Source organism: Nuphar pumila, chromosome 13 (assembly GCF_984573655.1).
Source record: "Nuphar pumila chromosome 13, dmNupPumi1.hap1.1, whole genome shotgun sequence".
NCBI classification, from domain to species: Eukaryota; Viridiplantae; Streptophyta; class Magnoliopsida; order Nymphaeales; family Nymphaeaceae; genus Nuphar; species Nuphar pumila.
This window is the reverse complement of record NC_143261.1, coordinates 97,630,219-97,654,235: the sequence shown is the minus strand read 5'-3', so window position 1 is coordinate 97,654,235 and position 24,017 is coordinate 97,630,219. Positions and strand designations below refer to the sequence as shown.

The following is a 24,017-nucleotide window of genomic DNA, read 5'->3' as shown; positions in this document are numbered from 1 at the left end:
AGCTGCTCCTACTAGACAAGTGGAACTCCGGTCGGCAAGGGTTGTTCATCATTGAATAAAAAATGTTGGGAAAAAATGACATGTTTATTTTTTAAATTTTTTTTTTCTGGGAATGTGTTGAGCGTTCATGATACTTTTTATATTTTTTAGTTATGTGATGGAGATTTTTTAGTTTTCTGAGAACTTTTTTAGTTATGTGAAACTTAAAATGTAAGGCAGCATTAGGGATGGCAGTGGATCGGGGAAAAATGGGGCCCTGCCCTTCCTCGCCCCATTTGGCGGGGATGGAGACGGGGATAGGTTTATGCTTTCTCCCGCCCCCATCTCTTATCCCCGTTAGTAAAATAACTAAAATACCTTTAGGGATAGCAGTGAACCAGTGAGAAACAGAGGCCCCGCCTTGCCCCATTTGGAACGGGAATGCGGGGATGGAGGGGGGTGGAGACCTTGTCCCCCACCTCCCCCCAGTCCCCTGCCATCCTTTGGCAGCATGAATTAGTGTTAACCCAAGAACAATCCAACGATTAATTTATGATCATTAACCCAAATAAAAACTTTGTTGTAATTTTGCAAACTTCCAAAATTTTGCTAAGTTTGAGAGTAATTAAAAATGCTATCCATGTTGTACCAATCATACTTTTGAGCCCCCATGTGGTCAGTTGGTTAGGATGAACGTCTGGATGTAAAAAGGTCCTAGAGGCGGTCACAAGTTTCAAAAAGGATCCCATCCTTCGATATAAGATACAGTGCCTTATGTCAATCCTAACCGTCCAACCAATGTATCTGGACAACAAAGATCAGTCTATGTCCTGGTTAGAATGTGAACTAATCCTAACCGTTGAAAGGACATCAAGAGTTTGAAACCTGCCAAGCTGAGTGCACACTTTATTGGGCAAAGGGGACTTGAGGATCCCATCCTTTGACATATAATACTATGTCTTATGTCAATGCTAGACATCCATAGCTGTCCAACCAATGTATCTAGACAGTTAGAATCAGTCCATATCCTGGTTAGAATGTGGACTAATCATAGCCGTTGAAAGGACATCAAGAGTTTGAAACAGGTGCAAGGTCCAAGATGAGTGTACTCCCTATTGGGCAAAGGGGGCTTGAAGATCCCATCCTTTGACATTGAACACAGTGTCTTATGTCAATCCTAACCGTCCAACCAATGTATCTAGACAGCTAAGATCAGTCCACATCCTGGTTAGAATGTGAACTAATCCTAGCCATTGAAAGGACATCAAGAGTTTTAAACCTATGGGTGCAAGGCTCAAGCTGAGTGTATCCCTTATTGGGTAAAGGGGACTTGAAGATCCAATCCTTTGACATAGAAATCCAAAATATCCAACCAATGTATCTAGACAGTTAGAATCAGTCCACATCCTGGTTAAAATGCAGACTAATCCAAGCCTTTGAAAGAACATCAAGAATTTGAAACCTATGGGTGCAAGGCCCAAGCTGAGTATACTCACTATTGGACAAAAGGGACTTTGGTAAGGTGATTTTACCTGTTTATCCCCCAAAACTCTCTCTCTCTCTCTGCCAAAGGAGCATTAAAGGCACATATTGAGGGAAGAATAAATATGTTTTTTTATTGCTAACATGCATCCTTGGCTCAACGGCTCCCTGATTGAATTAATTCTAAGACCACAAAAACCAAACAAAAAAACCCAAAAAAGGATTAAAAAAATGAAAAACAAAAGAACAGGAGATCGAACAGAACAAGATCAATCAAATTTGTAGTGCTTATCTACTGCAACAGAAACTTCCCAAGTGCAACTGAGACCCTTTGGAATGACCACCAAATCACCTGCTCCGAACTCCACATACTCCCAAGACCCCTTCCTATACGCCCTCACCTTACCCTTAAGCAAATAGCACGTCTCCTCTGCGTCGAATTTTAGAGGAAATTTCCCAGTAGGACATCCCCATCTGAGAAAAAAAAAAACAAATTAAAACATTCATAAATTGTAACAAAAATCAGAACATGAATGTAAAAGCTTCATATTATTAATTGCAGCACCACTGAGAAAAATCCATCAAGATTATTGGATTCCAAAAATATGGCCCTCACAAATTATTAAAACTTTTCATTCTGTAGACTGAAAAACTTAGATCTCATTAAAGTTGAAAACTTACTATTAGAACGTTTCTTTTCAAATAAACAAGTACTAGAATGTTTCACATCACATCAGTTCCAATACATTGAAATTATAAAAATCATCAAAATGGTCATCAAGCTTTCCAATAATCAGTAGTGATCAACATCACCAACCCGCTTCCTTTATCCAGAGCCTTGGTTGGGACTAACATTAGTAAAAAGTCTAAGTACACCACCAAGAAGGAAAAATAAAAGAAAACAAGCTAAACAAAATACTGAAGCAAAAGAAGAAGAGAGCTTACTTTGGCCATGATCGAACACTGAGTTCTGACAAGCGCGAGTCCGAAGGTTCGTGCTCGATTCTTATATCAAAGACACTGGCCTCCTGCCTCGACTCCGAGTCTTCTTGACAAGAATCCGCCATGAAGGAAGAAGAAAGAAAAAACACCAATATAACAACAAGCAAGCAAGCAAAAGGAAGATGAGGAAGAAAAGAAAGAAAGAAAGCAATTATCCTTCTCTTCCGCTCGACTTGTTAGGGTTTCTCTTTTCTTGGTCTTGGTCTTGGTCTTGGTCTTGGTCTTGAGTTGAATGAGAGGCATATATATATACCATAGAGAGAGAATCAGGTCAGAGGCACCTCTGAGGGTAACACTGTCTGAGGCGCCTTGGATGCTGATCATCTTGAAAATGAAAGACACCCAATCAAACAAAGAATAAGGGTCACTGTGAGCCCTTTATTTGAAATCATTGAGATGTCGTCCATTCAAAACAAGAACGATAATATCGAGAAAAAAGGTGGGCCCATCCAAGTGATGGGCATCTCATCGGTACAGGTTTGGATGCCATTCATCTTGAGATCAATGGCATCCCATCCCTACTATATTTGTGCACAAGTGAGAAGAAAAAAGAGAGAAGGAATATGAGGGGAAGTGTGAGGGAGAAGCCATTTTGGGGGTGAGGATGTAATTTGTGGTAACTGGTCAACGTTGACCCGATAATCAAACGAGTTTATGTGGCAGCTGTTTATTTGTTGCTTTCAGTTTGACTCTTTGACCGAGATAAAATCAATGTCTTTGCCGATGATGGCATTGCATGGGAGCCATCTTGGTCGAGATGTTTATCACGCATATTCATCTCTATTACACGTTTGGGCCTTGGGCCTATAGCCCTAGATAGAGCTAAAATGAGTCCGAGCCTGGTCGAGAATCAACTCGGTCTGGGGTTCAGTTTTTTTTTTATGATGACGAACTCTGGCCGACAACTGGGTCATTTAATAGGCCCACTCCTTGCAAAGTAAACCCCGGGTGGAGTCACCGACACCCAAGCCCTTATGGATCCCAACAGTCAAAGACACTCGTACACCCAGTGGGAGTCGAACCTGAGACAAAGTAGCCAGCACCTTTGCTCCAGGCCCTCTGCCACTCGTGCAACCAAGGCGGGTGTGGTTCAGCTTGGTTTGACCTTTTGCCATTAATCGCCTAGCTTCGTTGTGGCAAGACCGAGTCCTCAGTCCTGGATCGAGTTTGTGAGCTTGTAGACCAGGTCTTGGCTGGGTCATGGTTTGATAGGTTCTCTCCTTCACACAAAAGAGCCAGTTTCTGGTTGCAAAGATGGTGTGGACGCAGTCCATTCAAGCGCAGCCCGTCAAATGAATGGGCTCGAAGGCCTAGGTTGAAGTCAACTGGGTTAACACAAGAAATGCAACTAGCTTAATCCAGCTTGGATTGACCAATGTTTGAATATGGTGCATCTTCTCCCAGGCAAGATGTCTCAAGCAACTTTGAACCTCCATTAGCCATTTTTTTCATTTATTACACAGAGAGACCACACCTGCCATCTGAGACTTGGCCGCGGTGGTCTTAGCCTGCCACATCTACGGTTGTCATTCCAGCAGTGTAAAACTCTGTGGGTGCCCTACCTTCATGTCCACAGAGCCTCCTGCTTCGCGTGTGAAAGGGGTTGCCCACATGGGAATTCGAACTTGGGGCAGGGGAGGCCTCCCTAACCATGACCTCCAGACCATGTGGGCAATACCCCTTGAAGTCTCATCAGTCAAAACTAGACAAGAAAGTCATTGAACTGAAATGGGTCTTGGATCAGTCATGTTCTCGTTGTAAAGGAAGTAAAACCGAACTGTTATACTTTTAGGTGCCCTTCTTCTTTGGCAATTTATTTCATCACAGAAGATCTAAAAAACGTCAGGCATTGATTGCTAAAAGCTCGTTGACCACATTTAATAGGGGAATTGATGCTTTTGTGGATGTATAACCCAAGCAACCGCACCATGCACAAAGACCTGATCGCGCTGACTCAGTCTGCCATACCTACTGTCATCATGATGGTAGCGTAAAACTCCGACGCTAGGACCCTCCCCTCCAGGGACTATGTTACACGGCTTGCGCAGAGGAGCTATGCCCATGAGAATCGAACCTTGACTGCTCATCTAGCAACCAAGGCCCCACCCCACTACACCAACCCCTCTTGGAGCTAATAGGAATCGATGCTTACTAATAAATCACCACAATTTCATTACTGTCTAAAAGAGAACCATCGGTGGGAATCATATTGGTGGGGTCATCAGCATACAGATTCCCAAGCCATGCCCATGTGTTCCACAAGATGTGCAGCACAATGAAGCAACTTGTGGTTTAAATACAAAGGGGAAAAGTAATCAATAGTTGCAGACAAGCGTGCTGGCTTCTCAACCACAAACTTGCTAAAGATCCAAAGGTTTTAGTGTTCAGAAACTGCACATTGATGAGACCTTTCAGAGCAATTCATTTTCATATTCTGGTGAAGAACAGCACTTGCTTTACCCAAACACTCTTTTTTTTATAGGTCAAGAGAAAGACTCCCCCGCCACTGATGGCACATTGGCTAACCTCCGGTTGTTAAGACCCTTGAGGTCCCCCTATCCACCAAGGAGTTCTCACCTGTAAAAACAGGAAAAGTCAGATTCTCCAGAGAAAAAACAAGGCAGATAAGATGCAATTCATAACCTTCGTCGCCACAATACTTTTGAGTTTCAAGAGATGCGATCTGTAAATGCCTATGTAAATCTTTCACCATTCTAGTTCTCTTGTTTTTATTTTCCACAGTTTCATTCTTTTTTCCTCAAATTCTCATTATTCTATTTCTCTTATTTATTTATTTTTCGTTAATTTAAAAGTTTCCAATTACTGTTTTAGTCATTGGCATCATCATCAGGCTTTGTGCTATCTACACGGAGCCAATCAAACTTCAGGAGTCCTATTCCCTCATTCATTCTTACTCTCCATTATTGATACATTAAACCAACTTTTTGAATTTCAAGGACCACAGCCACCAATAGCCCCTGCAGTTCCCAGACAATGGTGCTGCCTGGACCCTTCACCACTGTCAGATAATGCATACCAGAAATAGATCAAAGACAGTAGATGATCTAGTTTGGCTTCTTTATACCATCTTAACTGTACCACCCTGCACCATGATGGACAGCCTGCACAGAGCACTGATTGTACTGTTATGCAGGGGATACAGATCCATTCGGAGATGAATATCGCCCAACTTTTAACCTGAGAATGACATGTCAAAAACTATTAAAATGTATTTTAAAATATTTTTTGATCTATTTGAAAATTATCCGATTCAGGTCTGTTCCGTATCAATTTTTGGTGATACAATACGTACTGGACAATTCACCCCAATTCAGGCCGATGCTGACAACATTGGTGGAAACAACAAAAGGCCAGTTCAGCTTTGCTTAACAATCTTGAGAAGGCAGTAACACAAATTTCTTAAACATCATCCATCCTTTGGAAAGAATATGTTGATTTTTTTTTTGCTAGGCGAAGGGAACCCCCCAATCACGCTGGCCTCAGCTTGGTAAAACCCTTCAGGTCCACAATGCCCAAGTGAGTACACCCAGCTTCGACCTTGCGGCAAAGGACGCCCCATAAGGGTTTCGAACTTCTGACATCCTGTCAACTTGGTGATGTTCACAAGTTGCCCCTACTAGATGAGTGGAGCTTTGGATACCAATCCAATTCTCCTGATAAAGGTCATTCTTATACATGCATATGAAACCAATGGTTGACTGAGAATGGGAAAAGTATGGATCATCTTGAATGGAATGCATCAATATAACCAATGCCAGGTTGATCTATACCAGGAAAAACCAACTTATTAAAAGAGATCGCAGGGTCTGGATAGACATGACCACAACCATGGTCAAGTAATATATGGAAGGTTTGGATCTTGAAGCATCATGCTAGTAGGGTCTACGATCCACCTGCATCACCAGTCAATGTGGCTGCTCTACATACATTATGTAGGGGGTACTGAATATGATCGCAAAGGTCAATGAGTTTGCTGTGTCCATTTAATGTTCAGAAGTAGCCAATGTGGATAGTTTTTCAGATAATGACTAAAACTTGTTCATATTACAGATGTGGCGAGCCTTAGGCCCAACAAGATCCATATAAGCCGTGAAAATTGGAAGTTCGTCGGACCCATCAAAGGCAAGGTCATCATATATTGGCACAGAAACAAAAGAAGCTGATCCATAGCTCACAGGTAGCAGCAAATGAAAACATGTCCTCATACATAGAAATGTCTATGTTACCTTGGCAACTTTTCTTTGTTCAATTTGACCTGTCAATGGACATTGCATCTCTGTCCAACTGATAGGAATCATAGTTGCACCTAAAGCACCATCAAACATCAAGAAGACGTTATCCTCCTGAAGAAAGTTTCAAAATAAATCTATGTATCCAAGATTCCATTAGCAAACATACTTAATGTTTAAGATCCAACATAACCAGAGTTCGTTAAGCACTATGACTTTTAAGTTTGGTTATCCTGTAGTCCTACTGGAAGCCACAAAGACAGCACATGTTTTACTAGCAAACAGGCAAGTTTCAGGTCTTCTTTTTCCCCTCTCATCCTATCTACTGGAAAATCAAAACCAGAATTTTCTGTCCAGAATATGATAATAACAGCTCATACTTTTACTGCACAAGGCCCAAGAGCTGGTTTTGTTTTTGCAAGTCATTGCAACATGAGGAGGACGACATCCTGGTGACAGACTTATAGTAAACACTATATAGTTTACTATATAAAGAAAGGAACTTATACGAAGTCTTTATCTAGTGGAAAACAGGAAAAATAAAGTAAATACTAGCATCCATCATCTCCTACACAGTGATGTAAGAAAAATACAATAAATAATCTACAAGACAATATAGAACAAGTAAACTGGAAAAAAACAATGGTCTCTTTGAGAAGATTTTACTGACTCTATGACACATACAAGCAAGAACATCAACAGCCGCTTCTATATGATTTCCTTTATAAGCATAATGAGCAGTAAAAGAAACAATTACCTACAATAATTTCAGCAGACACAACACCCAACTCATTCATTGCAGTCGAAAGGTAATAGGCCCGTGCATCCCCAAGAGATAGCTTCAAAACAATCAAGTCTAACAATTCCATCTCTCATAAATTGCTATAAAAAAAATCATCCCAGAAGAATTTATCAAGCAATAACTATTATAATCAGCCACTTACATGTCCCAAAGAGAGGAAAAGAGAACTTATAGTTCTTTAATAAATTAGCCTGTGAACAAAAATATGGAAACTGAAAATTCCCTAAAGACGTCTGCAGCAAGAGTGGCACATGAGAGCAACTAGTCAAAAAGTGGAGAACAATGAAAACCTTGCACAAAGGTTTCCATTTTGAGAGAGAGAGAGAGAGAGGCTTCAAAATTGTACTAGCAAAAAATCCAACTCAAAGAATTACCTCATACACGATGAATCCTTATTTCACCTACATAGATCACCATTGCTAGCCTTGTTTCTTCTAGACTCTTAAGTCATATATTTACCAACAGTTCATAATAGAAGAGAGAACTCATTAGGCCAGGATCTCTAACTTATATTAACATAATAGGAGAGAAGCTTGGAATGGCACCGCCCTAAAATTAATAGCAAGATTCATATAAAGCCTAACAAATAGGCACCTAGAGACAAAAGAACAGTGTTGTGATTAGCATTTGCCTTTTTCTTACATCAAATAATTGTCCTTAATTGAAAAAGGAGATTTGAGAGAATGAGATCAACAATAGACAACAAGTGACAGACTGAGAACACAAACTTGCATAAATATTTACACCTTAATTGGTTTTACAATGTGTCTTCGTACATGTGCATGCCTTGACTCAAGTGTCGCAAATTTTACCCAAACACCAAAATGAAATCTTGCCTTGTAGTTTAGAACGTCAAAATTAAAGCAGTCTTATTCTTATTCAATCAGGAAAACCAAAAGTATGATGAACTTTGAGTCACTGCAACAAATTCTTGAAGTTCAAGGTTGAAAACCAGATTTAATTATAACAAAGACATAATTCATTATGTGCTCAGTGTTTTATTGAAGTTCACCAGGAATAAAATAAGGTCTGAAGACAAACTAGAGTGATATGAAATATAGGAACATAAGGACTTCTAAAGGGACACTTCCCATCAAGATCACCCCCTTATCAGACCATTAATGGCATAGGCAATTATTAACAGAACCTCAGACCAAGGTAATTTAGATCACTTCCATTAAACAGTGAATCTCAAGATTTGAGATGATAGAGTTACGTTCTTTAATACTTTTGCAGAATGCAGAATGCAGATTGAGATTTCTTAGAGTGTGTATGGGTAAATGGTAAATAGGCAGCAAGGGAGCCCTTAGTAATGAGGGTTCCTAGATATCTGAAGAGTGAGAATTGCACAGCACTGTGGGCCCCAAACCTTGCCATTATTCCAGGGGTTCCCTGTCATAACCTTTATAGGTGGTAATGTTGCATCCTGTTGAAAAGCTGAAAAGCCTCTAGTTTATTGGGGAACAAGAATTCTGGTCCATATTTCAAGAGTTCTACTCCACATTTCATGCAAATGTATGAATATGGTGTGTGAAAGGTGGGCTTGGTAAATTCTCGGCTTGGGGATCTAATGATCCATACACAACCTTATGTCCAAGAATAATTTAGATCATTCGAAGATCTTGAAGATACACCATGGTCACATACTTGAGCTAATAATGGCACTCGAATATTAAAACTTGATTATGTGTACTTCAGATGCTAAGCCCTTCGCTGATCAGAAGCCATGCACAGAATTGGTGCTCTTACCCTTTCACCAAATACATCAGTAAATATCAGTAATCATGTAGCTAATATCAGTAAATTTCAGCTTTGCACCTTTTTCTTTTTCTAAGGTGGATTGTATGACAAATTCAGCATTCCCTCGTGGACACTCCTAACATCAACCTTTTCATCTCTTGATCTTGCAGCTTAAAATATTTTATGCGGAATTTTATATTTCTTAGAAGACTTTTTTCCACTGCAGACATGCAATGTGTTGCACAAACAGCTAAACCACACTGAAAAAGGAAAAGCAGGCTTGCTAAACCAGATGAAGAAGAGTCAGGCTAAGTAAATTAGCATACAACCAAGCATAATATCACAAAAATACTAGCTAGGGACAAGTGTACAGCCAGGTCCAAGTAAGAAAGGATACAACAGAAGCGTGGACAATGTCACCAGAACGAAAAGATAAGTGCATATCAACCTTGTCAATTTCTGTTGCCCGAACATCTTGTTGCCTGCTAATTTGACAAAAATTAGGTTAAGAACTCCTTCAGATCATATACATGGCCGCATTAATGTTATGATCAATAAAAACTTACATTAAGACTACCAAATTTCAAATGAACAGGGTTGCATGTCTACTAAACAGGCATAAACTATAAACAAAAAATAGAGTTTCCATTTTTCAATCTGAAAATTCAAGCCATTATTTTCAGGAGTTGGCAATTCTAACCTGAAACAAATTGTTTAAGCTAAAAAATCCAACCCATAATAATCAAATCAGAATGGTAGAAATAAGTTTATCATCATAAGAAGCCCAACCTCATAATACATAATCTGAAGAACAAAATGACTTGCAAGCGAGAACTAGGATATTAAAAACCTTTACCGAAGAAAAATATGAGTACAGACAGAAATACCTTCCATATCACACATACAGACACTAACTAGCAGCCCCTTAGCCTCATGCATTGAGTCTAACATCTAGGGTTTGCTCAGAAGTATCCAAACTCCAAAACCTGGTGTTCACCCCAGGCTTCATACTTGTCCATATAGCTGACGGAGTAGAGAAATGTAATACAAAGAGATAGTACTCAAGTGAAACTCCTGTAAATCTCAAAATCTAGTTTTCCTTCTGTTTTACTTCTAATTTATTTACGTTTTTTGCCCAATGATGTTGCTAAATCTTTGGTAAAAGAAACAGTATTCAAGAAACTGCCTAGACAAGATATGGACAAGCCCAAAATCCTAAATAATACTTGTAATGAAGTGCGAAACGAGAGAGGCGAAATCTCCAAGAGTAAGCACGGAAGCACTCACATACACAAGAGACCACAAATAGGCAAAATAAACCACAAAAAGTGGTCAACCACACAAAGAGGTAAAAAAATATATTTCACTCATAAAATGCTTCATAAGAAGCTTAAAGAATACATGGGGCCATGCCCCTTATTTATACACAGCAAGGGACCCAAGGAGGGGCTCCCATAGGGACGTTGGAGCCCCTCCAACGGTCATATTTATGACCGTTGGAGGGGTCCAATGTCTCTATGTGGACCCTTTCAAACAATAAAAAAAGAAAAAGTAAAAAAACAAAAAAGGAAAAAGAATAAAAAAGAAAAAGAAGCATATCTAGGATATGCGTGAACAGGTGAAATGACAAAATTACCCCTATCGGGTATTACAAAATAAATAAATATATATTTATATATTTAGATAGACATATAGGCATATATATGATGATATATATGTGTATATGTCATAATCTAAATATATAGATATATATGTATACATCATATTTTAACACCCCCCCTCAAACACACGGTGAAATCACCGAGAGGTTGCTAAGGAGAAAGAAGAAGCGAGGCGATGGCAAGGCTTTGGTGAAGAAGTCCGCCAACTGATATTCGGTAGGAACATATGGGAGTTGAATGGTGCCCCGTAAGAACTCATCACGAACATAATGACAGTCCATCTCAATGTGCTTTGTTCGTTCATGAAAGGTGTGATTGCTAGCAATATAGATAGAGCTCTTGTTGTCGCAATACAGCTTTGAAGGAGTTGAGAATGAGACACCCATATCTTTAAGCAAGCTTCTTAGCCATACAACCTCAGTTGTGGTAGTGGTCATCGCACGATATTCTGCTTCGGTAGATGAGAGATAGACTTTATGCTGCTTCTTACACCTCCATGAGATAAGTGACTCACCAAGAAACACACAATAACCTGTGGTAGAAATACGATCATCAGGGTTACCCCCCAATCGGAGTCAGTATATGCAAGTAAAGTAAGAGGTGAAGAAGAGGATAAGAATACACACTTGGTTATGGAATTTTTTAAGTATTTGATAATCCTCATTACTGCTGCCATGTGAACAGTAGAAAGAGCAGTCTGAAATTGACTTGCACTATGAACTACATGTGAAATGTCGGGCCTGGTGATAGACAAATATGTTAGTGATCCAATCAATTGACGGTAAGGCGTGGGGTCTGCTAAATGAGTGTCATCACTGGCTCTCATCTTGGCATTGATCACTTCTTGAGTCTCCACCCTTTTGTCATATGTCAGCCCCGACCGGGCAATAATGTCAGAAGCAAGCTTCATCTGAGATAGGACATACCCCTTAGGGGAGTATGCAACTTCAATTCGTAAGAAATACCTCAGAAAACCCAGGTCAGACATATCAAAATTCTTCTTAAGAATATTTTTAATAAGGTCAATACCTTTCTTATCATTACCTGTGATAATCATGTCATCAACATATAGTAACAAAATTGTTATGTATTCATTAGAAGATTTAACAAACAAAGCAGTATCCGTGTAACATGAAGAAAAACCCTTATCAAGAACTACTTTGCTAAAAAGATCATACCAAGTTTTTTGTGCTTGTTTAAGACCATAGAGAGCTTTGTTAAATTTTAGAATATTTTCTTTCCCAATTTTAAGACCGGGCGGAGGGTCCATAAGAACTTCACACAGAGTTTCATTTAGGAATGCATTTTTAACATCGAGTTGATATATCAGTCATTGTTTGATGGAAGCTAAAGCAATTAAGGTTCGTACACTAGTCATTCTGGCTACAGGAGCAAAGGTTTCTTCATAATCAATCTCATATTCTTGGGCGTAGCCTTTTGCAACCAAGCGAGCTTTGTATCTTTTTAGAGATCCATCACATTTGGTTTTGACTTTATATACCCATCTACACCCAATTGCCTTTTTTCCTAATGGTTGAGGAATAATGCTCCAAATTCGGGCTTTGTTAAGAGCTTCTAATTCGACTTTCATAGCTTCAATCCAATGTGGATGATCTTTAGCTTCCTTGAATGAGGTAGGCTCATGATACGAATGTATTAACATGAGACAAGTCCTATAATTTGGAGAAAAGGATTCATAAGACACAATTTTTTGTGGTGGCCTACAAGTACGAGAAGATCTCCTCAGTGGGTTGTTATCAATAGATTCTTCTAAAGAGAAGTCTTGAGAGTATCTGTCAATAGCAGGTTGATGTTCATTTCCTAACTGCCGGGTGTAAACATTTATATCATTAAGGTTTTCATTTTGAGAAACATTATCATGTTGTGGTATATCATTATAATGTAAGATGCCATCACAAGTAGTATCACAACTAATTGCCTCAGAGGATTCAATTCTAGGAGCTAAATCAAATAGAAAAGAATAATCAATGTCTTATTTAGATGTGTGGATATCGAAACCATTTTGTTCTTCAAGAAAGTTAACATTTCTTGACACATACAATTTATTGTTTCGAACATCATAGCATCTATAGCCTTTTTTATTTTCACCATAGCCAATGAATACACATTCAAGAGCTTTAGGTGACAATTTATCTTGTCCTTGACTAAGTACAAAGCATTTACATCCAAAGATTCTTAGTCTATTAAAATCAGGGGTAATTTTAAATAATTTTTCAAAAGGTAAAACATTTTTTAAAGAAGAAGAGGGCATACGATTTATAAGATATGTTGCGGTAAGAAGGGCTTCGGCCCAAAAATTTTTAAGAACATTTTTAGATACAAGAAGAGTTCTTGTGGTTTCGATTAAATGTCTATGTTTCCTTTCCGCAAAACCATTTTGTTGCGGAGTTTTAGGACAAGATCGTTGGTGCAAAATTCCATTTGTTTTAAAATAATTTTGAAAATCTTTAGACATGTATTCCCCTCCAGAGTCAGATCTAAATATGGCTATATTGTTTTGAAATTGATTTTGAATAAGAACATGAAATTCTTTAAAATTAGTGAAGACATCGGATTTATTCTTAATAATGTAAACCCAAGTATATCTGGTAAAGTCATCGATAAAAGAAACATAGTAAGAATAACCCCCTTTAGACATAACGGGTGCCGGTCCCCATACATCGGAATGCACAAGTTCAAAAGGCCTTTTTGACACGAAATTACTATGTGAATATGGAATGGAATGAATTTTGCCAAGAATACAATCATTGCATGTAAATGTATTTGTATTACAAAATTTTTCCAAAAAGGGAAAGAGGTACAACTTGGAAATACTAGGGTGTCCAAACCTCTTATGCCAAGTCTCAATATCTTTAGATTGAACATGATTACAAAATGATTTGGATGGCAAAGACAAAAAATCCATATAATAAAGGTCCCCTCTTCTATGGCCTTGCCCAATCCGCTTCCCGGACCGGAGATCCTGCACATAGCAATGGGTTGGTGAAAAAGAGACATTACACTCAAAATCGGTAATTTGAGAAACGGAAAAAAGATTTAGACTAAGTTTTGGAATAATTCGGATTTTGGGAGCAACAAATTCTTTGTTTTGGTCATAAATTTTCTCAAGATTTTCAATGCCTTCAACATTCAAGGATGTTCCATCGGCGGTGGATACATATGATTTAAATTTATTGAGACTTGGTTTTGACAAAAAGTGATGCATTTGGAGTCATATGGAAAGAGGCACCCGAGTCAAGAATCCAAGAAGTCATACCTGGAAAGGAGGAGATGGCGGCACCGGAAGTGGAAGGTGAAGAGGATGATGTAGAGGAGTTCGTCTTTATAAATTGTTGAAGGGTTTCGGTTAGATGAGCGATGGACTCCTTTATGTCTTCATCCTTCTTTGAGTCTTCATTGATGATAGGAAGAGTTTCACCCACGGAAGCCACCTTCTTTTTGAATTTAGGACAATCCGGACGAATATGGCCTGGTTCATTACAATTATGACAAATGATTTTTCTTCCTCCACCGCCATTATTCTTCCAAAAATGTGGTGGTTTATATGATCTAACATTGTTGTCGGGTCTAGACACGGCATGAACTTCATCAACATCTCTTTTCAAGGCCAACCAAGTTTCTTCTTGACATAAGTCGGTCAAAATATCACTTAGAGGAGTAGAGGCCCTATGAAGAAGGGATCCTCTAAGTTGCTCAAATTCGGGACGAAGCTCATGAATAAATTGAAAGAACCTTTCTTTTTCCATTTGCTCTTGTCTCATGGCAATAGCACTTTCTTCCCACTGCAGTTCGAGAAGAACAAGCTCATCCCATAAAGAGGATAGAGCACTATAGTAATCCCTAATACTCATATCACCTTGCTTAGTAGCTCTTACCTTTTCTTGTAGAAAAAAATGCCTAGCAAGGTCTCTTTGGGTGTATATGCCTTTCATAAAAAACCAAGTTTCATTAGCCTTCTTGAATTTAGCAAGATTTGCACAAATCTTCAATTCGACATTATTCATGAACCATGCTAGAATTTTAACATGCTCACTTTCCCAATCTTCCATTTTAGAAGAGTAATCAAGAATAGCCTTCTCTTTTTCTTCTTCGTTCAATGTTTTTTCCTCATTTCCTTCAAACTTAGTTAACTTCAATTGTGGTTTCGAAATGGTTCCACATACATAACCCCAAAGTTTTTTACCTTTGAGATTATTTTCCATAGCGGCCGCCCACATGCGGTAATTGGTCCCATCCAATTTGAATGAGAGATCGATTTTTGCATCTTTGTTGGCCATTTCTAGAAAAAGAAATTTGAGACAAGAGAGAGGAGAGATATTACTTGTCAAGAGAGGATCCAATGAAGCCTTCACAACCAAGGCTCTGATACCATGTAATGAAGTGCGAAACGAGAGAGGCGAAATCTCCAAGAGTAAGCACGGAAGCACTCACATACACAAGAGGCCACAAATAGGCAAAATAAACCACAAAAGGTGGTCAACCACACAAAGAGGTAAAAAAATATATTTCACTCATAAAATGCTTCATAAGAAGCTTAAAGAATACATGGGGCCATGCCCCTTATTTATACACAGCAAGGGACCCAAGGAGGGGCTCCCATAGGGATGTTGGAGGGGTCCAACGTCTCTATGTGGACCCCTTCAAACAATAAAAAAAGAAAAAGGAAAAAAGCAAAAAAGGAAAAAGAATAAAAAAGAAAAAGAAGCATATCTAGGATATGCGTGAACAGGTGAAATGACAGAATTACCCCTATCGGGTATTACAAAATAAATATATATATTTATATATTTAGATAGACATATAGACATATATATGATGATATATATGTGTATATGTCATAATCTAAATATATAGATATATATGTATACATCATATTTTAACAATACTCACAAAAGAAGCATATGCCTTGATGAAATCTAAAGCATGCACGTAATTCAATGCGGGAAATCAATTTCAAGAATCAAGAAAAATATTATTTAAGTATATTACTGTCACATGTGGAGAGTGTGAAGACACTAAATAAATCATGAATCATGACATGAATAGAATATGCAATGGTAAAGAAATAAGGGTAAGCTAATCAATTTTTCTAGTTTATATTGATGAGTGAAATGAAATATCTACCTAAGGTTAGGAATTCAAGAAAGCCATGTTATCATCCATGGTTAAATGCACCAACCAAAGCATAATTTATAAAAGCTATAAGAGTACAATGCAGAAATGTATTTAATTATTTATAGTTATCTAACTGAAAAAATGATCAAGTTCATGTAACACTCGGCAAAGACCAATGTTATAAGCATTGTACTGTATCCTACGATACGATACGTATCATTATTATGGGGCAAAAGTGATACGATACACAATTGTATCGCGATACGAGTGTGTATCGTATGTGTCATACAATCCAGTCTTGTATCGTATGATACAGGGTATATCGTACGATACACCTTCGGCGCACTTTAAAAAAGGTTGAAACTTGTTTTTTATTTTTTGGGTTTTAAAGATCTCTTGAGGTCTGACTTCTTCATTTGTGTGGAAGCCATTAGAGGGGTATCTACGCACCCTAGTGAGAGCGATTTGGGGGCCGATCCATGCGCAAGAGAGAGAGATTGTACGGTTTACTCAAGTAAGAGTGCATTTCCACCATTTTTTCACTCAAATAAGTGGATTAAGGTAAAAAAATCTCTATTATGAGTAAAATTACAAAACCACCCTCAAAAAAATTCCACCTCGAGGGATCATGCCCCCAAACCTCACAAACATTAGGGATTTATATTAAGGTAGAAATCAGGTTTCACACTCCTCGAACAAATATGGTGTCATATGGTCCGACATGACAATGGAGTACAAAAGTAATGAGTGGAAACCGATTGAAAATCAAGTGCAACTATTGCCATAATATTTTTTATGTAATATGAAAGTATGAGTCTTGTGGCATGTTCTTAATTGCAATATATTTAATATTTTGCATTATTTGTGTGAGATAGTTGATGTTTGATGATGTATTATGCAGCTCATAGAGACATAAATGTTTCATATATGATTTTATTGTTGTATTTTGCAAGGTTTGAAAATTCGCTGGGTCAACTCATTGACTCAGTTAACTCGACCCGGATCGCCTTGACTGGTATGAGACTCGGGCGAGTCAAGCAATGTTCACTTAAAAAAACATGAGTTTTAAAGTTTTAAAAACATGAAAAAAAAATGAGTTTTAAAGTTTTAAAAACATGAAAAAAACATGAGTTTTATTGTTTTACTTATAGTTTTCATGTAAACTTTTTTTAAGTTTTAAATGTTGGGAAACAGGAAACCCGACATTAGGTTTCTTGTTCCTTTCGTTTTTGGTTTTTCTACTGAATCATGATTTCCTCCATCCTCCTAGAGACAGCAGCAACACTACAGCACTCAACAACTCCCGTCGGCGTCACAACGGTGACCGGTAAGATCTCTCTCTCTCTCTCTCTCTCTCTCTCTCTCTCTCTCTCTCTCTCTCTCTCTCTCTCTCTCTCTCTCTCTCTCTCTCTCTCTTAATCGAAAGAAGGTTGTGACCTCTCTTGGTTATAGAGAAGGGGAGGAGAACTGCTCTCTCTCTCAAATGTGAGGGTTGTGACAATGATAGTGTGACCTCAGTCTGACTCTGAAGGGGTCATGAAGGAGGAGGGGAAGAGAGACCTCTCTCTCTGAAACGTGAACTGAAAGAGGGTTCACGTTTGGTGGTGGTGTTATTCTTGCAATTTGAGGGGGCTCTGTTGGTTTGTTTGGGTTCTTGAAAGAGGGTTCATGTTTGGGTTCAATTTTGGTTCATGTTGGTCTGTCTTATTTTGAATTTGGGTGTATCAAATGAGGGGATATTGGGGTTGACTTGTTGTTATTGGCCGAGCCGTTGGATGGATCATGTAATGAGGTAGACTTGTAGAGTTACTTGGATTTCTGCTTTTCGAGCCTTTTTCTTGAAACCATTTATAGAACAAAAAATTGACATGCATCAAGAAACATTTCATCCGACTTGATATTGTTGGATATAGATTATTTTTGTTTTCTTTTACTTCTCTTTTTTTAATTCCCTCCTTCCACTTAATCATGACAACTTTGTTGCATGATAAAGAGCATGCACCTTGAAATGATATTGTTTCTTTTGTAAGTTTTGATGTTCAGAGCTCTGTTAATTGGTTGTAATTTGTGAGTTTGTTGTTCTTGTAAGGCTGGATGTTCAGACCTCTATTTTTTGGTGCTTGTTTTGTTTGAGTTACGGCTTCAAAGTTGTATATAATATATATGTAAGCTTGCTCCGAAATGGCAATCGAGAACGTGCTGATTTTTGGAACTTTAGAGAGTGCAAAGTAAAGTGGAAGTTCAAATATCTGATTGATGATTTTTGTGCATGTTGTGAGGGAATTTGATCTTTGCACGTGCAGTCGCTTTTTTATTGGAAAATTGCTCAGAATTTGCAGTCTTTTGTACTCCTTTTCCCTACTTATTTTAGGCTTTTATTTTGCCTAATTTTTCAACTTTACTAGTCAATTTCAATTTATTGAAGATTTTAAAGTTCAATGTTTGTTTTTATTTTTGTTTTAACTCATTGATATTGTTAGATTGCTTACACGAATTATGTTATAGAATCTATAGTTAGAGACACTAGTTTAGTTGTGTGTCACATCGATTTCCTGTTAGTAAATGACTAGATGTAACTTAGTTGTAACTTAGTATGATGTTATTTTATTTATTTAGTGAGTTTAAAAGAAATCATGTCATTTTTTAGCTTTTTTGTATTTAGCTGGCTAATAATACATTATTTTTATACAAAATCAAAAGTTAACAAAACCCGGAAGAGTCACCGAGTTGACCCGCCCGAGTCACGAGTCAATGGGTTTTCGAACCATGGTATTTTGTGCAATTCATCATTGTTTCATGTGTTATAAATTTTTTTATAATTTTTGCTATTTTTTTATTTTTTAGATTTTTTTTAGAAATTTTTTAGAATTTTAAAAAATAAATAAAAATTTACCATTTTTTATTATACGATACAATGCATATCTTATTTTGGGCCGGACTGATACTGGTAACAATGCGATGCTTACAACCTTGGCAAAGACAATGTAGGTTGAAGCTATTTTGATTAGTAACTAATAGATTCTTCACATCTTGTCAACTTCTGAGCATTGATGACTTGATGCAAGTGCAACAAATAAATGCCCAAGTGGCAAGGCCATGAAACTAGTGCTCATAATGAAGATTGTACCAGACCCCCGAAATTAAGACAATGTAGGTTGAAGCTATTTTGATTAGTAACTAATAGATTCTTCACATCTAGTCAACTTGTGAGCATTGATGACTTGATGCAAGTGCAACAAATAAATGCCCAAGTGGCAAGACCATGAAACTAGTGCTCATAATGAAGATTGTACCAGACCCCGAAATTAAGAATCTGGTCTAGGGCAAAGGAATATCTTCTCATTGGGAGACAAACTCTCAAGCACCAAGACATTATAAAGCATCTCTTTTGGTATACTGATTGAAGGATGGAATCTTATGGTTAGAAAGGCCGACAGATCATAGAGTTGATGAAGCACCCAAGGATGCATGGATGAGTTGAGGACCTGTCAGAAAAAACAACATATCCAACTGACAAGATGGATAGTAGCATATGCAGTGAGCACAGAGAGCGAAATCATGCAATTTCATTAAACTCTCATCTTCAAGCCGCACATCAAATTGTATGACGAACAGAACAAAAAAATGGATTCTGTACTCAAATCATGAATTCTAAAACAAGTGTATCTATAATTTTGTACTGAGAATGGTAAAAGATAAACTTTGAATGGTTGTAGTTTAATGGGAGGTTACTTGTTGACATCATGATTCATGAAGCAAGAAATATAGTGGCTCACACTTTAGTGTGGAGCTTCAATATAGAGTTATGGCACAGACTGCACATGAAGGTGTATTTCTTCAATATAGAGTCAGGAACCATCCCTAGGTAGGCATGAGTTTGATGCTTTTCATGAATCTATTTTGTGATAAAAATGTGACCATTCACATCGATTAGAAAATATAGGATACATGTAAAACATGAAAAAAACAGAATATGTAGAAGTATAATTTCACATTATTTGGGAAAAGGTTTAGTGTGAACTATTTATGAGTCCGCAATCCGCATGCAAAAAGTGAAGATTAATTAATTGACATTCTCACCATGGCCATCAGCGTGCCAAAGACTCAAAGATGCATAATCCATGTTGGTGACATTTGACATATTTGCTTTCATAGATTATTAAACTATTAGACTGATTCAACTAATTCAAAGTGTTGCCCTTCTAAAACAAGGCAACTATCATCTTGCTTTACAGAATATTCAATTGTATTTGACTTCGTTCCTCTCTTCTTTGATCAAATGGATGAAAATATTCTATGAATTGTAATGAATAGGAATATTGAATTTCAGTCATTTTTAGGAACTTTAGTGGATCAATTTTGCACATAGTTTTGGATGTCAGACTAATACTGCAAGTCTGAAAGCAAATTGGTCGCACATCATTAATAGTCCTGGCACCCTCAGTGAAGTCATTCAGAGCACTATGGCTGTATTGCAAGAGATATGTAGCTAGAGCAAACACAGTGGTATAAACAACCAAAAAATTTGTTTAGGGATGTGTGCAATGTTATATTATATTGAAATAATATCTCCTGATTTTTGTGCACTAAATTGAAAAGCATCTGCATGTGCCTAGTAGTATTGGTAACTATAATTTCGACCATAAATGAAATAAGGAGAATCTATCGCATAATTAACAATTGCAATCATCTATCGCATGAAATTGGCGTGGCCCATTCTCCATTCTTTCCACTTTTTCTCATATGTGGAGATGGCTTTGGCTTGTTCTACCTCCGAAAGAGGTACTTCTCTTCCTCCTTTGGTGAGAATTAATTTAGGTTTCTCATCAGTTCCATCGACTAATCCCCATAGACCTTTTCCCCAAATAAGGTGCTTCATGATAGAAGCCCATGTTACATAATTTGAATCGTTGAGTTTTATGGGCTTAATGGTGACATTTTCATTGTCATCCATTTTACACACTTGGGAAGGAGAAGAGGAAAATAAATGAGTAAAAGAAGAGAATACTCTACCACAAAGAGCAAGATTAAGTAGCCCTCCAAGCTTTCAAAGCTACACACGACCACTCCTTCAAAGAGGCTTCACTCTCTTGAAGAAAACTTGAATGGCACGTTTCTCAATGCACACAAAGAAGTTTGTACCGATTGCCTCTACCAACCTTGCTCTGATACCGTGAAAGAAAATGAAACTCACAACCAAACTATCTCTTCACTCCCACAAAAACCATAAAATACAAGGGGAAATAGTCCCCATATTTATAGAGAATGAAAAGCCTTCAAAGGAGTCGTTGGACTCCCAACGGCTCTATTAGAGCTGTTGGGAGTCTAACGGCTCCTTTGAAAGATGCTTTTTGACTTTAGTCAAAAAGGTGAAGGCTTAAAAAGGTCCAAAAACAAAAAACTAACCTAATTCTAGTTATGTTCTAACTAAGATTAACTAAACTAAAAATAACTAGGAAAAAGAGAAAGGTACTACAAGCCTATGAGATTACATATGAGATATTATATGAGATTACATATTTTAACATATAGAAACATAAGAATCTGATTTGTAAAGAAGTAGATAAAAAATGGATGGTTCTGCAAGCAACTGAATAGGCTTAAGCCTACCAAGCATTGATCTAACTAACAAACCCCTTATCTGTGAAAAGGGCATGCATAGTCAATCAGATGCAAGATAAAAGCACATTATTCGCTGATGCAGAATTACTAAAACCAATCTGTACTTACAATAAGTGTTTTATGAACAGACAGTTTTACACCGATTAGTTTAAGGTTTGTCCAGGTAAGAACCCCACAGAGTCACAGACAAATAAGACAATTTGAATTTGAGATTGCAGCAATGATAGAACATCAGAGTTATTGAAAATGATGTGAGATTTCCTAATTTTGGATAGAAATAGTAATACAAACTCCCATCACAACTACCAACGGGGATCCGCATGGTTGGTAGGAGCTGTCAGTGCACGTCTCCTTGTGGTGGGGCATTGCAGGTTCAAAACCCAGTGGTACGTTGAATAATAAGGGGTGGGGGTCTGCTTAACACCAGCTTGACTTTCAAAAAAAAATTCCCACCACAACCAATATGATTCCCCAGAGATCTCAGTCGTATCACTGAATTTCATTTTCTGTCAGCAAAGGAGGCAGAAAAGCTTTCCTGTATAACCCAAACTCAGATACATCATGAACTTCAAGATAGATGCTTATACGATGGTTCATTACTAAAACATCCATCACCACCAACAAAATATGCACCTAACAGGATTAGCCAAATTGAACAATAAAGATATAGCTAGCATATCATTGCCCCATGATAATGATATTTAACTCGCGTGAAACAGCAATATGATCACACCAGAGCAATTATTGAAATCTACTGGGTTTGAAGGTATCATCCAAATGAATATCAATGGGTCATGAATGGAGACAACTAGAATGAATATGCCCATTGCAGGGGCTTAGCATAAGGCCACTAGGAGGAATTCAAAATGGAAATCAAAACCAGCCAATCATTTTGTCGATTTAACATGGGCTTAATCAACCATTGACATCAATATCATTGGCATGCATCATATCGTGAATGAATACTCCAAATTAATGGTGAACGTCTGGGCTTCTATTCCCATCCAAATTGCTACATCTTACTGTCATGTTCACAATTGCAGTGAGCATAAGAAACCAAGACATGAGGCCTCGTTCAAATCTACAAGTCAGGTGCCTAGGTGTCATAGATAGAGAGTGTTGGGGTTTCAAACTCGTGTGTAATCAGACGCTTAACATGTCATGCCAATCAACTCAACGCAACACTCAACTCCTTCTGGTCAATTTAATTGGAACAGGCACACTCCCTCAACTGAATAGGTAAACAATCAAAATGTTTGAGGGGACTCTCAACGTTTCGAAGAACCCCTCATTACGTCCCCCACGTATCAAAACAAGCAAGCAAAACCCCCCAACAGTAAATGGCAGTCCTGCATTCCTTCTGCCATCGTAGAGAAGATATATAAAAACTGTACGAAGCATACAATATAAAAATAATACGAAGCACAAACGATCTATCTTGCAAACAACATAACGAACCGAGTTCTTATACTAAAGATAGCAGCAACCATGAGAGACAGATACTGCTTACTCTAGCGAGCACGACGGATCCAGGTTCAGGTACAACACCGCGGGCCTTATCGCTCACAACTTGAAGAATGTATCTCTGCAGATAAACAAGCAAAAATCCCATAAATTTCCCGTCGAAAACAGATACAACCCAAGTTGGGGAGGTGGGTATGTGGCTGAAACCAGGAAATGAATGCACACAGAGTTGAGAAAGGCAAAAAATATGTATATATATATATATATATATATAGAGAGAGAGAGAGAGAGAGAGAGAGAGAGAGAGACCGACCTTATCATTGGAGGCCCGAGGGGGAGCGGTTCTTATGAAGCGCCCAATGAGAGAAGCGTAGATGGTGTTGTTGTGGGGGGAGAGGTAGCATCCGTTCCCCGCCATAAAGTCGGAGCCTCTGCCCAGCACTTCTCCCGCCGTCACCACCTCGCCTTCCTTCGCCGCCCCCATCTCTCTCTCTCTCTCTCTCGTCATGGAACCCGGGGGGCTCCTGATTTATCTAACTCTCGTCACGGAACCCGGGGGCTGGCGATCTCGTACTTGCGAAGCATGTGGCTGAGAGCCTTATCGTCCTTCAGAGATCAAATTGGGGATACAAGTAATTATGATCAGTGGTTGCATTGGGCTATTGCACCAAATGGTGCGTTCCACACCCATAAAGTGTATAATCGTTGCTCGCCCCAGGGGCAGATTGGTTCCCTGAGTGTGCGTTATGGGGTAAGGGCCCTACCCCAAGATCTCAGGTCTTGGCTTAGTTAATTTTGCATGATAGGGTTCAGACTCACAATTATTTAAAGAAGTTGGGCTTTCAGTTCCCAAGTTGGTGTGTGCTGTGTCAAGCTGCT

At 38.3% G+C, this 24,017-nt stretch overlaps 2 protein-coding genes across 4 annotated transcripts; both read right to left on the bottom strand.

The window, feature by feature from the left end:
• Positions 1–1,619: 1,619 nt before the first annotated feature.
• Positions 1,620–2,530, bottom strand: LOC149819359 (uncharacterized). Its single transcript, XM_089985590.1, has 2 exons — positions 2,407–2,530; positions 1,620–1,935 (listed from the first exon to the last, which is right to left on the bottom strand). Exons 1-2 carry the CDS (start codon positions 2,526–2,528, stop codon positions 1,731–1,733), a joined length of 327 nt encoding a protein of 108 aa, XP_089841716.1. The 5' UTR covers positions 2,529–2,530; the 3' UTR covers positions 1,620–1,730.
• Positions 2,531–4,614: 2,084 nt separating this feature from the next.
• Positions 4,615–23,641, bottom strand: LOC149819358 (uncharacterized). 3 transcript variants are annotated; one of them, XM_089985019.1, is made up of 6 exons: positions 23,452–23,641; positions 23,185–23,259; positions 9,653–9,737; positions 7,471–7,552; positions 6,711–6,790; positions 4,615–5,040 (listed from the first exon to the last, which is right to left on the bottom strand). In XM_089985019.1, the coding sequence occupies exons 3-6, from the start codon at positions 9,695–9,697 to the stop codon at positions 4,999–5,001; spliced, it is 249 nt and encodes an 82-aa protein (XP_089841145.1). In that variant the 5' UTR covers positions 9,698–9,737; positions 23,185–23,259; positions 23,452–23,641; the 3' UTR covers positions 4,615–4,998. The 3 variants fall into 3 exon arrangements, 1 of the variants encoding a protein (XP_089841145.1); XR_016427262.1 differs by lacking the exons at positions 4,615–5,040; positions 7,471–7,552 and having other exon boundaries at positions 6,655–6,790; positions 9,704–9,740; positions 23,452–23,622; XR_016427261.1 differs by lacking the exons at positions 4,615–5,040; positions 7,471–7,552 and having other exon boundaries at positions 6,655–6,790; positions 9,704–9,737; positions 23,452–23,622.
• Between the last annotated feature and the right edge of the window lie 376 nt (positions 23,642–24,017).